We start from the raw sequence: 17,740 nt of genomic DNA, 5'->3' as shown, positions 1-17,740 counted from the left end.
GGTGCACTTGCCAAACCTCTATCACTAAGTATGGAGGATAGTAAAAGTATGCAATATAAGTTAAGCATGGACTTATGTATCAGTGTCAGGTAAACACAACTGAGACGAAGGGCAATTAAGTAATCTCGCACAAGGGAGTATTTAAGCATGTTTGGACCCAAAATATTCATTTTCCCTTCCACTTTCTCTCTCTAGGTTCTGGGAAGAAAATTCTCTCCTCCTTCTCTATACTTGGCCGCCCCAATCTTTCCTCTCTAAGGCATCAAAGTCTTCCAAAATCATGCAATTGGTAGCTTAGCAAGCAAGAAACAAGAGGAAGCATGGATTTAAGCATGGTTTGGTGGGAAAAGCTAAAGATCAAGAATGAAGGGAAAACTAAGGTTGATGCTTGAAGCTTGAAGGAAAGCAAGAAAACATGTTAGGTGAGTTCCATAGATAGTTTACCTACCTTTGGTTGCATAAATTCATGTTAGAAATGATTCATTTATGTGTATGAGGGAGTTAGAACCCTAATGTTCTTTTGAGCAATTCTTGTTGATTCCATGTTAGTTTGCCATGAAATATGTTATTTAAAGTCAATATATGTTGTTGGATGATTATGGTGCATTGCAGGATCAAACTGGACAAGTTTTGGGTCAAAACTGGAAATTTTGTACCTCTGACCCGAAGAGCCACGCTATTAGCGAAATCTACGCTAATAGCGAAATTTTCAGGATGAGCCACGCCCCAGCTGAGCTATTAGCGCAGCTCTCTGGACTTAGCCAACTTGTTTTGGCCTGTTGGCCCAGTTCAGGGTCTGTGGTGCATTCCGAAGATTTTCTTTCAACGTTTTATAACTTTATAACCCTAAAACAACATCTAGGCAATGCACATAACATCAAACGATTCTTGAAATGAAAATCATGGCAATCTTAACATGAATGACAAGAGTGAATCAAGAGAGTTTAAGCCGATATTACTCGGGTAGCATGATTTAAGAAAGGGCATGAATGTAGAGCCTCGACATAGTTGTTGAGAACTAGCAAGATAGCATGAATCACTAAGTATGTCAAGTATAGGATTATGAATACATATGTAAGTAAGACGCGAATGATATTCTCTTCGCACATGAGCTAGAATGACTTAGCTAGTATGTAAGTTGTGGATTGATAAGTTATTCTCTCCACCATGTTAAGTATGAACAAGTATAAGTTACCACTAATCGGATCGATTAAGGTTCCGAGGTAAATAAGCAAGTATGTATATGTTTAACTTATATGCACGACAAGACCATGATTAATATGTGTAGGTGACATGTCTCTTGCTATCCACATCAGGGGGATACAAGGGGTTCTCATAATGAGAACGATTCAAGCCGTAAGGGACCCGCATGTCACTGAGTAAGCAAGATGTAGGTGCTCGTGTCTCTTGTTATCCACGCCAGGGGGATACGGGAGGTTCTCGACCTAAGGGGAACGGTTCAAGCCGCAAGGGACCCGCACGACACCGAGGGAGTCCGATGTACGTACATCGGTCATGTATGGGATTGATCTCGGGGTTACTCCACTCGGGACTATCCGTAAAATGAATCAAGATAATAATTGTTTGTTCAACGCTAACCTAACGAATGAACTTATATACGTTTATGCATTATATGAATATGATTATGTTTCTTATGATTATGGTTATGCTATGTTCAAGATCGGCAAGAATGAAGCCATGCACATTATGTTTATGAATAAGAGCACCAGGTGCTAAATGACAAGTATAAGGCATGGAATAGAGTAAGACATGAACATGATACCGATGACGATCTTAGGTTTTCCCTTATCGTCCAGTTTAGAATCGTGCCATGATTATGTTATGTTTAGGCCTCGATACGTAGAACGTATCTTTGGCAATGCGGTCTTAGGTTCCCCTTGACCGCCATGACACGTATAGGAAGTGAAGCCTATAACAAGTTAAGATAAGATTACGATGGCCCTAGTATGCACACCGTCTAAGTATGCAAGTCCCCACACACGTATAATCAACCGTCAGGTTGTAATGTAGACACGTGGTGACCGTAGGTTTCCCCTTGAGGTTACCTATAGCCTAGGATTTAGGGGAACTCACTGAGACATTATGTCTCATCCCAATCCTTATTTGTTTCAGATAAGCAGGATGTTATGCAAGCTTGAAGCCGGATGGATGTTTCAACAAGTGCGCGTTCGTATCGCTTCAAGATGCCAAGAAAATCAAGGACGTAAATTCTATGTATGGATGAGATGTTTATATTGTTGTATGTACGAACACAATTTGTTGTATAAATATTCATTCTTATGTAATTTATGTTGTAAACTTTAATGTATCCAGTACTAATATTAACTCACGTGCTAGACTTTCTAGATACGTCTGGTATGGGTGTTACATAAGCTTAAGAGACAAAGAATAGAATAGACAAGCCTTCATCCACTTCAAGTTTATCTTCACTTTCTTTATCCAATTTTCCACCTTTTTAAAGGAGTAGCTAGGGAAATACTATTTTTCGTCAATTAACATCTCATCTTTTATGATCTATTTTTTTTTTTATAAGCCAAGAGCAAAATGACATAAAAAAGGATAGTGACCAACTAAGTTGGTACGCTGCTCTAATCTGTTGCCAATTGCTTATAAATATTATTAAAAGAAAAAAAAGAAAAATTACATAAAAACTAGGGGGACATGAAACCTGACCCAGTCAACAACCATAACAGGCAAAACAAAAACAAAAAAATCCACAAAGTGGATCCAATCCTAAACAATTCTAACAATTAAGCGCGGGTCTAAAGTTTGGCGAATAAATCGATCGTCAACACGAAATCGGATCACCTGCCATCAACTCTCTTTAACAACGACAACAAGCATTGACGACTCATTCGAGTTCATACAGTCTCATGTCAATCAACAGATGATTGGGATAGATAACCACAGACAAATGCATATAAAGCGAACAGACTCGTCCAAAGTGGTGTATGAGTGTTCCTCTTCGTATAATTGGAATGCGGTACCTCATCAAAATTGGTTAATGAAATTGTCCGCCAACACGGAAGCAACTCCAAGTACCACCACCTACTACGATGAAAACCCCACAACAAGTTCACGGCTGCCAATCATCCTGAAACAGGACCAGACTGGAAAGCCATCGCCCTTTCGAGCGCTAAATCCGAATCACAGTCCATGTTAGGCATGGCAACAAAACCCGTGCCCATGGGTACCCGCCCAAACTGACCCCGATTTGACGGGTTTTCCCCTATTTGATTGGGTTTGGGTTTTCCTCGATTTCAAAATTCGGGTACGGGACGGGTAACGGCCCCGAACCCATACCCAAACCCTACTCGAATGTAGAAATGTCATGTTTTTTTTTGTTGTTGAAGGGGTTAATAATGATATGCCATGTTATTTGGTTTGATAATTGTCAAGATATAAGAACTTTCATTGATAGTTAAAGGAGCAACCGAATTATTCGATAAGAAAATGTTAAAATGAGCGAATATTGTTGGATAATGCATTACAACATTACCATTGAAGCTTAAAAAACACTTTTTTATTAAAAAAATTGATTCACTATGGGGGCGAGGATGGGGTGGAAATACCCGAACCCATTGGGGACAGGGATGAGATTCAATTTCTCATTCCCGTTGGGTATGAGTAGGGTAACGGGTAAGTATATGAGAGTAGGGGGTGGGGAAGACATAACCCGTCCCCACCCGCCCCATTGCCATGCCTAGTCCATGTTGAAAGGAGTATAACCCACCAATGTTACTATCTCAAACACGAAACAGAAACCGAAACCAAGTCCACTGACTCAATTCTTTGTTTTTAACATAACAATGACAACGGAGGAGCCACTGCCATTTCAAACGAACCAGAACCGACCCAAATCCTAACTTATCTAGATTAACCAACCCCGAACGACGATGCAACTTCCTACAAAGATACAAGAAAAAGATCGTTTGAACACACCGCGGCGGCGCCGATGGTTATGACACCAACCCCGGATGGGGCTTAGGGTGGTGTTTCCAAAAACGAGCGCGCCACCGCCGATGAGAACACCAACCCACCGGAGAGACGACGAACCACCATCACCTCCGGTTCTGAGACGTGAAACCGAAAGAGGGACCCCTCTGTTGAAACCGAACCCACCGGATCTTGGTGCCTAGAGATATGGTGAGAGGGTGGTTTGGAGGACCACCATTGCTCGTCACACCACCACCCATGGTGGCTACATCGAAAGGGTTTGGGTTTGAGATGGCGGTGCACGTTGTAGGTCTGTTTGTTTTGAGAGAAGGGAGAAGATTCAAAAAAACTATTTTTCGTCAATTAATATTTCATCTTTTATGATCTTGAACAAACATATCTTGCCCAAATCTAGAGCGATTTAAACAGAGAACTTGCCAAATTACGATTTTATTACAAGTATAAAAAACTTCACTTTTATAGATCAAAACTCTCAAGAAAACTCATGTTTAGTGGTCCATTATGATCTATCGAGTTAATATTATGCAGATATCTAAAACTTGAAAGTTGCCAAAATATATTGAAAATGACTCTTACTAATACTAAAACTTGAAAGTTGCCAAAATATATTGACAAAAATAATTTATAATTTTCTATTTTGTTAAACGGAAAAAAAATTGAAACTGGTAATTAAAGAAAGCTACGTAAGTTATATATATACATTTATTTTTTATTTTTTGCCCTTTAACAATATCCTTTTTTGGGATTCTTTTTTGACACATTACTTTTGGGGATAAAAATTCTTGTTTTTTTTTTGGTATAATTCTTGGCTTAATTAATGATTTGGTCCCTTAAGTTATTTGTTGGTTACATTTTGGTCCCATAAGTTATCAACGTTACAATTTGGTCCCTTAAGTTAGTAATTGTTAGCCAAATAAATCTCCATCGTTGGTCTTTTGCCAAAACGTTAAATAGGCACATGTGAACAGTGATGTGATAACTTGCAATGTGTATCCACCTTAGACATTGGGTTAACGATTTTGACGGTGGGAATTTATTTGGTTGACGGAAGATAGCTTAAAGAGATAAAATTGTAACGTTAATAACTTATGGGACTAAAATGTAACCGACAAATAACTTAAGGGACCACATCATTAATTAAGCCATAATTCTTTTACCTGTATCCTATTTGGGATTTTTTTTTGACACATTTCTTTTTGGGGGATAAAAATTCTTTTTTTTTGGTATAATTGTTTACTCGTACCCATTTTAGGATTTTTTTTTCCTTTTTCTGACACATTTCTTTTTGGGGATAAAAATTCATTTTTTTTTGGTATATTTGTTTACCAGTATCCATTTTAGGTTTTTTTTTATACATTCCTTTTTGGGGATAAAAATCCTTTTTTTTGGTTATAATTGTTTTACCAATACCCATTTTGGGATATTTCTTTTTTTTTTTTACACATCACTTTTTGAGGATAGAAATTCATTTTTTTTTGGGTATAATGGTTACTTTTGAAATAAGGATAAAAATTCATCCCCCCTAAAAATTAATATTTAACATTAGGTATATTATTATTTTAATTCATGGTTTATATCTTTTTGTAGTTAAAATAATTAAAATTGCACATTAGTCCAACTACATCCTTTTGGAGTTCAATAATATGAAGTTGTTGATCATTATGGAGTTGGTTGATCACATGAATTTTCATTTTAGGGATTCATTTGGGTGCTAATTAAGTAAAATTTTATATCCTAGTCATTAGTAAATAAATTAGCGGCTACCTTCTGTAAAAAAATATATTAGTGGTTACCTTACTCTTGAATAGCCCCTTTGCAATATTGATCTTTTTTTCCTTATCCTAGGGGGAATGAATTTTTATCCTTATTTCAAAAGTAACTTATACCAAAAAAAATGAATTTTTATCCGCAAAAATGAAGGTGTAAAAATAAAGAAAATATCCCAAAAAGAATAGGGTAAAACAATTATATAAAAAAAGAAGATTTTTTATCCCAAAAAAGGAATGTGTCAAAAAAAAATCCCAAAAAGGATACGAGTAAAACAATTTGACCAAAAAAAAAGAATTTTTATCCTCAAAATAGAATGTGTAAGAAAAAAGAAAATATCCCAAAAAGGATATGGGTTAAACAATTATGCCAAACAAAAAAGAATTTTTTATCCCAAAAGGAATGTGTCAAAATAATAATATCCCAAAAAAGGATACGGGTAAAACAATTATACCAAAAAAGAAATTTTTATCCCAAAAAGGAATGTGTAAAAAAAATAAAAATATCCTGAAGAGGATATGGTCAAGGGGATTTTTACACCAAGTTGCGCAACTGTATGACTCATGATGATTTCTTCCTAAATGGGATTAAAAAAACCCGCAAAATGAAAAATTTGTCATCACAAGGATTTAGAAAACGCCACGCCCCTCTTATGAAGCTTATGTGACAAGATTTCCTTTCTTGCAGAATTTCAACTATAAAAACAAAGTTACACTCTCTCATTTTTCACCATTTTCACTATCCTCTCTAAAACCCTCCCTAAACCCTCTCCCTGAAAATCCCAATTTCTCTTTGCTTTAAGCTGCAATGGCCATGCTTCCACTTGGTGCTGGGTTTCTCCCCACTGACGAGATACTTGTTGGCTACTACCTTAGTAACAAAAATAGCGAACAAGTTCAGAATTTCCATGGTTCTGACCTCATTAGGGAGCTGAACCTGTATGAGTATGACCCGATCGAATTGTTGTATACCTCCTTCTACTATACCATCGACAATTGTAGGCAATTCTACTGCTTCACTGCCAAAGTTGGCAGTGAGAGACGGCACTGCAGGACTGGATTTTGGATGAAAAAGGGCATTACTCGAGACATTAATGGTGGAGCTGACAATGTGGTTTTGGGTCAAAAGTCCCTCTTTATGTTCTATCTTGGAAATTCTGTGAAGGACGTTGTCAGAAAAAACTGGATTATGTACGAGTATGCATTGGCTGACAAGCCTCAGGTATGGGATTTGTGAAAACTAACTTTCCCTTTGTTCGTTATTTCATCAATGATTAATTATGTATTAATAACTACCTATTTATTTTTTATTTTATTTTTTAAATTATTATTGTGCAGGCTCCTTTTGTTTTGTGCCGTGTTTTTGATTGCCCTCCAGCAATGGATCTGGGTGCAGAGTTTGGAGCCTTATCTGATGTTGAAGAAGGTGATGCTGCTGGTGATGACTTTGATGTCACTCGAAAATTTAAGGGGGTTGGGGCTGGTAGTAGTGATGGTGGTGGGGCTGCTGAGCAAGGTGATGCATCACATTTCACAGATTTTCAAGGCTCCCTGCAGGTAAAATATATTCCATTGTTGATCTGTCTTTGTATTTTGTTGTCAATTAGAATTTTAGAATAGTTGAATGTGTCGTAAATCATGATTGATTTTTGTCTGTTTTTGTGTTGCATATGTATTTGACTGCTATTGGGAATAAGTTTTAATAAAATGTTGCGATTGAATGTGAGCCGCAACATCAATGATTTTTATGTTTGTACGGAAATTTTTTAAATCGTTGTCATAGTAACATACTATGGCTATTGCATCGCAATCATTGATAGTGTAGATAAAATTTATAAAAACTTTGGTTTAATTTCAAGTTTTCAGGTTTGATTCTTCCCGTGTCAATTTCGTGGGATAATTTGGCTTCTTTCAAAAATTTCCGAGTTCAAAAAAATGGTTTAATTAGAGATGTTATTATTGAGAGTCAACCACTTAATGTTGTTGATCTTATTTGCAACTGATTTTTTAAAATTTCAACAATTTTACAACTCAATCCATTCATGTGATGGTATTTTTTTATTGCCTCAATCTTTGCTATTGATTATAGCATGTCAAAATGTCAACTTGTGTGTAGAAATTAAGTGATAGTAATTCTCAAAACGTCAAAATATTTGCGATAACATCGATCAAACCACTCGCAACTTTATTTGGAAAGGCAATAATAACAAAGGTGTTCATCTTGTCAACTGGAAAAAGATTACTAGGCCAAAGAAAGATGGGGGGCTTGGAATTCGAGCAGCAAGGGATGCAAATACCAGCCTTCTTGGTAAGCTTGTTTGGGATTTGGTGCAAAACAAGGATAAACTTTGGGTGAATCTCCTTTCTAACAATTATACAAGTGGATCAGATTTTCTTTTCAAGGCTACAGCTCGCCATAATTGCTCTCCTATTTGGTCATCTATAATTCGTGCAAAAGAGGGTCTTAAAAATGGTTTTGATTGGAGAGCGGGTTCGGGAAGTTCTTCTTTTTGGTACAGTAATTGGAGTTCTCTTGGCATTCTTGGCTCCCAGGTTCCGTTTGTCGATATCCATGATGTCCAGCTGTCCGTTCATGATGTTTTCTCCACTGAAGGTAATCACACGCAAGCGCTATATACTATTCTCCCTCCAGACATCGCAGATGCCATCAATAATATTCAGCTCACTTTTAATCCATCAATTGAGGATGCTTTCATTTGGCCTCAAAACAAAAATGGGATATACTCAACAAGTAGTGGATATAGTTGGTTAATTTCGCAAAGTACTACGGATGCTCAACATACTTGGTCCTGGAACTGGATATGGCGGTTAAAAGTGCCGGAAAAAATTAAATTTTTGGTATGGTTGGCCTGTCATGAAGCTGTTCCTACCGTAGCTTTACTTAATCACAGAAACATGGTGGCTTCGCCTTTGTGCAATAGATGTGGGGAGCATGAAGAATCCTTGTTCCATTGTTTGCGTGACTGTAAATTCTCTAGAGTGATATGGGAAAAAATCGGATTCTCCTCCCATCATTTTTTCGCGCCCAATTCTGTTCAAGATTGGCTAAAAGAGAATGCTACATCCTCAAATTCTGACCTCTACCTGACTGGCCTTTGGTGGATTTGGAGACACCGTAACCTCATGTGCCTCGGTAACGAAACTTTGTCCTTAACCCAGCTGTGTTGCAAAATTTTTGGCCTGAAGGAAGCAATCAGTTCGTCTTTTCATAATATTGCAGCAGCTCCTCCGCATGACAGGCTTATCCGATGGAATACCAACGACTTTCAATGCACAATCCTGAATGTTGATGGCAGCTGTAGTGGAGACCCTATCCGAACAGGGTATGGAGGCATTCTCAGGGATCCTTCCGGCAATTTCATATCAGCTTTTTCGGGGTTTATCAGTCATTCAAATGATATTCTGTTCGCTGAACTTTCAGCCCTTCATCAAGGTATCATCATCGCCATTAGTCTGAACTTCGACACAGTAGCTTGCTATTCAGATTCCTTGCTGGCTGTCAACTTGATTCAAGAGGATTTAAATCATTTCCATGTCTATGCCGTGCTCATCCAAAACATAAAAGATCTCCTCAGCTCAAGAAACTTCTCTGTCCATCATACCTTAAGAGAAGGTAACCAGTGCGCTGATTATTTGGCCAAGTTTGGTGCTTCGAACGACGTGGGTTTAGCTATTCACTCCACCCCCCAAGAGGGCCTTCTCCCTTTGCTGCAGTCGGATGAGCTAGGAACGCTGTTTATAAGGCGTTGATCTCTGTTGTTTTTTGCTGTTTTCGCTTTTGTTTTTTTTCCTTTTCTGATTTCGCATTGTAACCAAAAAAAAAAAATTGATTAGTTAACGTAGCAATTCTTATCAGATTCTTCAAATCACGTCCTTTTTTTTTCTTTAAATTTTTTGCCATGACAAATTCATCATCATTATTGTTGTTGTTGACGTCGTCACTTTTTGACAATGCAACTTTTCATTTCATTTTATGGTAGAGGCAAGAAGGTATTGCTGAAGTATTGAATTGTTTTGTTTGTTTTAATGTTTATTAGGCGAGTTATGCTGCATTTCTTGACTATGTTGTCTTCCACGTGGAAGCTATGATGCCGGAGCAATTTAAGCTTGCAATTATGGAGGAAGATCTAATCTGAATTTATTCGTTTTTAAGACACTTTTGATTTCTAGTCCCGCTCTTGAGAGTATTTATCCCTTACACATTTGGATTCATAATGGTCTAATGACCCTTTTAGAACTTAGTTGATGGAACTTATTTTCTGATGTGGTTAAGGCAATTTTCATGGAATGTTCATGCCTCAATAATAATAAGGTAGTTATTATAAGATCTTTGCATGCTAAACTCTTGAGTTGTATTTAAGAAATTATTCAGCTTTTTTCCTCTTTGTTTTGGGCATGTGGATTTTTGTTTCAATGCCTTATGAAAGGCAATTTTGCACGAGAGGAATTGAGTTATATTAGATATTGGAGTTGGTTATTTCAACATGTTATTTATAAAGGATGAGTATACTGTCTTGTTTCATTGACAGTATACTCATTCTTTATAAATAACATGTTGAAATAACCAACTCCAATATCTAAGTATACATAGCATTCTTGTGTTATCTAAGTATACCTATCATAATTGATTGTTTATTTGATTGTGTTATTTTGTTGAGCTTGATTGTTTTTGTTATGGTTATGCCTTTGCCCGAGGGCGTGTACTAGCCCTCTTGTCATTTGGTGTGATTAGGGAGAAATTGTATTGCACTTACTTTTTGAAATTTTTGTGTTTGATGTAGTTGTATAGCTTATATGATTGCTTCATCTGTGGTATGTCTACTATGTTTTTTAGAACCGTCGTATTTCTATTTGGTTTTTCTTATAGCCAAAAGTTTGAAGTTAGTACTCAAATGGTTTCCAAATGATTTCTTGGCTATATTGAAAACTTTTGAAAACTAGTAATGGATAATTCATGACTAATAAACTTTTGAAAACTAGTAATGGATAATTGATTCAACTTAAGATTGACCATATGATGTTTGGGGTATGCATATGACTATGATCTGACTAATAAACTTTTCAAAACACTTCCATTTTCATTTGGTATCAAAGAAAAAAAAAGAAACTACAAATTTATAACTATGGAATAATGCACATGCATCAATTGGGACAACAATTTTTCAATGACCTTTTAAAGTAAAATGTCGCATTTAAATATTAACAATTGATTAATTCTCCTTTTTTATTGCTCTTGAATTCAATTAAGGTCTTCTTAATGTTTGTTTTTGTATTTGAATTTGAATGAAGCAAACATGTATTTCTCCTCAAAAGAACTACAAACAAACATTCTTCCATGTTGAGTGTGTTGGAATACCGTGTCAAATATAAAACCTTCATAATATAATTATGTGGATGAATATTGCTTTTAATACCATGACTTATGCAGCAGCAAGATAATTGTTTACGTCGGTTGTATGTTATCGTTTTCGACTTCTAACTTTGGTTAGTTTTTGGAAGTTATATTTCAGTGTCTCAATTTATATACGAACTCAGCTTTAGAAAGTTGAAGAAATAACTCTTTTGTGTGGAATTTCAGCATGACTACGCATGTCATATAAGCTCCAAGGAGAAATATCAAAGTAAAATATTATGGTTCTCGTCAACAAATAATATCATAACACTTGTTTAAACTGTTTTATTTATTTCACTCCATTTTTTTATTTTGTGTGTTCCATGTTTACATTTTCATAATTATATTGAACTCTTATATTGGGTAGATAAATTAAGGAAACTTTACACGGTACATTTGATCAAGAATTTCCAAAAAGAGAATAAGAAAGGGATCAAATTTCTTCGCAGTGGTCTTCACATTTCTTCATGGTTATATCTTCACGGTCTCTTCATAGTCTTACAAGAAAATATGAGCTTAAAATGGCATTCTTTATGCAAGAATCTCCAAATTCAACATAGATAAAACAAAGTAAGAAGAAAGGAAAATTAACATTAATGTTTCATTGATAATTTTCATTCATATATGAGTGGTACACAATATAATTAAAATGACAGGAAAGTACAAGTGCAAAAGTTCTCCAAAATGATCGTTCGTTAAAAGAGTACATCAAAATTAGGCTAAGAGACAAAGAATAGAATAGATCTGTCTTCATCCACTTCAAGTTCATCTTTACTTTCTTCATCCAATTTTCCACCTTTTTAAAGGAGGAGTACCTAGGGAAATACTATTTTTCGTCAATTAACATCTCATCTTTTATGGTCTTAAACAAACATATCTTGCCTAAATCTAGAGTGAGTTAAACAAAGAACTCACCAAATTACGATTTTATTACAATCATAAAAAACTTCACTTTTATAGAAAGATCAAAACTCTCAAGAAAACTCATATTTAGTGGTCCATTATAATCTATCAAGTTAATATTATGCATATATCTAAAACTTGAAAGTTACCAAAATATATTGAAAATGATTCTTACTAATACTAAATTTTGCAAGGTATAAACTTGATATGGTGAATCCTAGTATATGATTAGAAGATTTAACATGACCCCATAGATTCCTAATTTTGACCAGCGTCATATTTAATTTCAATTTAATTTACATATATACCAACGTTTAGATGGGCATTCCGTATCTGTATGTCTGCTCTTTTTATTATGTTAATACGTATAAACTACGAACAATATATTTTATGAAATTTTAATTAAAATTATTTTCATTTTGATTAAAATAAATTGATTATTAGGGTCACTGTTATTAAAAATAATTTATAATTTTCTATTTTGTTAAACGAAAAATTAAAAAAAAAAATCAAAACTGGTGTATATATATATATATATATATATATATATATATATATATATATATATATATATATATATATATATATATATATATATATAAAAGGAGCGAATCCAATGAGAACTCTTATCTTTTTTTTGAAGAAAATGAGATCTCTTATCTATTGTGAAAAATGAGAACTATTAATTATAACTCCATGATTCAAATTTTTATTTTATTTTTTATTTTAAGAAAGGGTGCAGCAAAGAGCTAGCAACCCCTAAAATATATTAAAAGGAAGGAAAGTACAAGAAAAAGAAGGAGGGGACCGAACCAAAACTCCTTCAAAAGGAAGAAAATCTAAAATTAGGTAAGCCAATTTTGTTAACGGCAAGGATCAAAAACTATAACATGTATTTGCTTCCACCCCATAACTCCCTCCTTTCCCTCACTTTTTCAATTCATAAACATTCCTTTTGAGTTTTTATTAAATTAAACTAAATTAAATTGCCTCATAGTTTTCCAGAAACAACAGATCGAATCAGCCAGGTTTTGCTTCACCATTGTTAAGATCCAACAACATCCTTTCATCACTTAATACGTTGTTTCTCCATCTTAATTTGAGTTTTTTTTTTTCCTTTTCAACTGAAGCATCAAATTGATATATAAAGGAAGCATCACATGATAATTGGAAGGGGTAATAGTCACTTTGGTCTCTGAATGTGTAGCAAGTAGTCACAATAGTCCTTCAATGTATCAAAATTTTAAAATAGTCCCTGATTGTAAGTAAAAATTTGGAAACTAGTACTAGCTATTAAGGAAAATGACGTAAGCAATGGGTAAATGAGCTTAAAAAAAATTATTTGACTTTTAGAACTATATATATTTTATAATTTACAATTTGGTTAGAAAATTCAAATAAATTATCATTAGGTCCATAAGTGTGTTTGATAGTTCTTTAAAAAAAAGTGTATTTGATAGGTTAGGATAAAGTTTCCCCGCATATCTCATATACACGATTCAGTTCGTGAACTAAGTCATACTGAAAGAATTCTATTCAAGAGTAAGGGTGTGTTTGTTTCAAGTTTACCAAATCTATTCCTAGGAATAACATTCCTTGGAATATAAAGATGAGAATTCTATTCCAAGGTATTTAGAAAAAATATGTTTGTTAACTTTATAATATTTCTAGGAACCATAAAAATAAGGATTATAATAGGTAATTACATATGAATTTATTTCCATGGGAATTTTATTCCCATCATTTTCTTTGGGAAATTTTTTCTATTCCCAGGAATATTTTATACCCGAGAATAAAATTTAGTAAACTTGTAACAAACATAGATATATATATATATATTTCTATCATTTTATTCCCAGAAATCAACAAATATAACTTAAAACAAACATACCCTAAGGTAACCACTAATTTATCTACTAACTACTAGGATATAAAATTTCACTTAATTTGCACCCAAAAGAATCACTAAAAAGAAAATTCTTGAGAACAATCAACTCCATTAAGATCAACAACTTCATATTATTAAACTCCTAAAAGATGCCGTTGGACTCATGTGCATTTTAACTATTTTAACTACAATAAGTTCTGAATCATGAATTAAAATCATAATAATAATTTATCTAACGTTAAAGATGAATTTTTTTAGGGGGAATGAATTTTTATGTTTATTTCAAAAGTAACTTATACAAGAAAAAAAGATGAATTTTTATCCCCAAACAAGAAGGTATAAAAAAATATCCCAAAAAAGATAGGGTAAAACATTTATATCAAAAAAATAAAATGATTTTTTATCCAAAAAAAGGAATGTGTCAAAAAAAATTCCCAAAAAGGATACAAGTAAAACAATTATACCAAAAAAAATAAAAAATTTTATCCCCCAAAATAGAATGTGTAAGAAAAAAGAAAATATCTCAAAAAGGATATGGGTAAAACAATTATACCAAACAAAAAAGATTTTTTTATCCCAAAAAGGAATGTGCAAAAAACAATTATCCCAAAAAGGATACGGGTACAACAATCATACAAAAAAAAATCTAAAAACTGGAATGTGTAAAAAAAAAATGTCTGAAAAAGGATATGGTCAAAGGGGATTTTACAGCAAGTTACACAATCGTATGACGCGTGATGGTTTCTTCCTAAATGGGATTAAAAAAAACCGTGAAATGAAAAATTTGTCATCATAGTCAATTAGAAAATGCCACGTCCCTCAGATGAAGCTTATGTGACAAGATTTCCTTTCTTGCAGAATTTCAACTATAAAAACAGAGTCACACTCTCTCATTTTTCACCATTTGCGTTATCCTCTCTAAAACCCTTAAACCCAAAACCTCTCCAATTTTCTCTTTCCTTTCAGCTGCAATGGAATTGCTTCCACCTGGTGTTGGCTTCGTCCCTTCTGATGAGCTCCTTGTTAGCTACTACCTTGCCAACAAAAACAATGAAGATGTTCAGAATTTCAATGGTTCTGACTTGATTAAGGAGTTGAACCTGTACCAGTATGACCCGTATGAATTGAATCTTTCTCAGTCCTTTTTCTTCCGTCACCCAAGGGAGTTTTACTGCTTCACTGCAAAAGTTGATGAGTCGAGGAGGCATTGTAAAACTGGATTTTGGATCCAGAAGGGAGCTGTTCGAGAAATTACTGTTGGAGCTGATAACATGTTGGTGGGAAATAAGTCTCTTTTTATGTTTTACATAGGAAATTCCCCTCAGGACGCAATTAAAACTACCTGGACTATGTACGAGTACACTCTTGTTAACAAGCCTCAGGTATGGCATTTGCGAAAACTAACTTTTCCTCTGTTCATTATTTCATCGATGATTAATTTATGCATTGGTAACTACTAACTTTTTTTCATAAATAATTGTGCAGGCTCCTTTTGTGGTTTGCCGTGTTTTTGATTGCCCACCAGGGATGGATCTGGATGGTGAGTTCGAAGCCTTATCTGATGTTGAAGAACGCGATGCTGCTGGCGATGACTCTGGTGTCACTGAGAAACCTATGGGGGCTGGTGTTGGTGCTGGTTCTGCTTCTGCTGCTGGTCCTGCTGCTGAGCAAGGTGATGCATTGTATTTGCAGGTAAAATATATTTCATTTTGATCTCTCTTAATATTTTGTTGTCTGTTAGAATTTAAGAATAGTTGAATGTGTCATAAATCATAATTGTTTTTTGTGTTGCATATGTATTTGACTGCTATTGGGCATAAATTTTAATAAAATGCTGCGATTGAATGTGGGTCACAACATCAATGATTTTGATGTCTATAAGGCCAATTTTTAAATCGCAGTCACGTTAATTGTGGCTATTGCATCACAATCATTGATAGTGTAGATAAACTTTATCAAAATTTTCGTTTAATTTCAACTTTTTAGGTTTGATTCACACTTGTGTCAATTTTGTAGGCTAATTGGGAGTCAATCAATTAATGTTGTTGATCTTCTTTGCAATTAATTTTGTAAAATTTCTAAAATTTTACAACTCAATTCATTCATGTGATGGTATTTTTTGATTGCCTCAATCTTTCCTACTGAATGTAACATGTAAAAATTTCAATTGTTTTGTTTGTGTTTAGAAATTAAGTGATGATTCTCAAAACATATATCAACTGATTAGTTAATGCAGTTATTCTAACCAAATTCTTCAAATGACGTCCTTTTTATTTTTCTTTAAATTTTTTGTTGTTATAAATTCATTATTATTAATATTATTGTTATTGTTGTCGTCGTTGTTGTTGTCAGTTTTTGACAATGCAACTTTTCATTTCATTTTATGGTAGAGACAATAAGGTATTGCTGAAGTATTGAATTGTTTTGTTTGTTTTTGGTGTTTATCAGGCGAGTTATATTGCATTTCTTCATTGTGTTGTCTTCCACATGGAAGCTATGACACCAGAGCAACTTAAGCTTGCAATTATGGAGGAAGATTTTATTGAGATTGCTGATTTTGTTTAAATTTACTGGTTTTTAAGACATTTGTATTCAAAATGGGTTGATGACCCTCTTAGAACTCAATTGATGGAATTTATTTTCTGATGTGGTTGAGGCAATTGTCATGGAATGTTCACGCCTCAATAATAATAAAGTAGTTATTATAAGATCTTTGCATGTTAAACTCTTGAGTCGTATTTAAGAAATTATTCATCATTTTTCTTCTTTGTTTTGGGCGTGCAGATTTTTGTTCAATGCCTTATGAAAGGCAATTTTGCACGAGAGGAATTTTGTTATACTTAGATATTGGAGTTGGTTATTTCAACATGTTATTTATAAAGGATGAGTATACTGTCTTGTTTCGTTGACAGTATACTTATTCTTTATAAATAGCATGTTGAAATAACCAACTCCAATATCTAAGTATACATAGCATTCCCTATCCTATTAAGGAGAAAAATCAGATAAATCTGTGAGTACGGATATACAACAATGGAAAACGCCTTTTCCCTTTACTTGGGTTGGCTTAATTGATCAAATGCCGACATAGTATCCTATCATAATTGATTGTTTGTCTTTGATTATGTTATTTTGTTGAGCTAGACTATTTTTGTTATGGTTATGCCTTTGCCCAAGGGCTTGTACTAGCCCTCTTGTCATTTGGTGTGATTAGGGACAAATTGTTTTGCACTTCCTTTTTGAAATTTTTGTGTTTGATGTAGTTCTATAGCTTATATGATTGCTTCATTTGTGGTATGTCTACTATGTTTTTTCGAGCCGTCGTATTTCTACTTGGTTTTTCTTATAGCCAAAAGTTTGAAGTTAGTACTCAAATGATTTCCAAATGATTTATTGGTTATATTGAAAACTTTTGAAAACTAGTAATGGATGCTTCATACTCTATATCTTTTGAAAGAGGAATGCTAGCAATGCAAACTTTTACCTATTGTTGAACACTCTTTTTGTTATTGGTTTATTTTCCTATAAAGTTGTACACGTTTTTTCAAATGACTCATTTATGAGATACTATTAAAATGTTTTTTAAAAAGTAAAGTAAACATAGATTGTTCAACAATGTGTTGTTAGCATTTCACCAGATGGAGTAATCTTTTGTGGTGTCTTTGAGCCAATTATAATAGGATAAAAATTGTTCATGATGTATGTGTTTTGCTTTGAATTTTGTAATTGTTGAATATTTCGAGGTTCATAATTGTTTTGTGAATGTGCTATATGCTCTTAACTTGAAGTATA

The 17,740-nt window shown here is 34.1% G+C and overlaps 1 protein-coding gene across 1 annotated transcript; it reads left to right on the top strand.

The window, feature by feature from the left end:
- The first annotated feature begins 14,919 nt into the window (after positions 1-14,919).
- LOC146953300 (NAC domain-containing protein 40-like) lies at positions 14,920-16,513 on the top strand. Its single transcript, XM_085741398.1, has 3 exons — positions 14,920-15,330; positions 15,434-15,640; positions 16,397-16,513. Exons 1-3 carry the CDS (start codon positions 14,920-14,922, stop codon positions 16,511-16,513), a joined length of 735 nt encoding a protein of 244 aa, XP_085597524.1.
- The last annotated feature ends 1,227 nt before the right edge of the window (positions 16,514-17,740 follow it).

Source organism: Medicago sativa, chromosome 1 (assembly GCF_051527215.1).
Source record: "Medicago sativa cultivar Bolivia chromosome 1, Bolivia_mono, whole genome shotgun sequence".
Taxonomy (NCBI): domain Eukaryota; kingdom Viridiplantae; phylum Streptophyta; class Magnoliopsida; order Fabales; family Fabaceae; genus Medicago; species Medicago sativa.
Note: the sequence above shows the minus strand (reverse complement) of the source record. Positions and strands in the feature narration are given on the sequence as shown.

Bases quoted from the DNA above. Each gene is read 5' to 3' on its own strand.
- LOC146953300 (XM_085741398.1), top strand. From the start codon at position 14,920: ATGGAATTGCTTCCACCTGGTGTTGGCTTCGTCCCTTCTGATGAGCTC. The intron at 15,331-15,433 runs GTATGGCATTTG...ATAATTGTGCAG, and splicing joins CTCTTGTTAACAAGCCTCAG to GCTCCTTTTGTGGTTTGCCG. The intron at 15,641-16,396 runs GTAAAATATATT...GGTGTTTATCAG, and splicing joins GTGATGCATTGTATTTGCAG to GCGAGTTATATTGCATTTCT.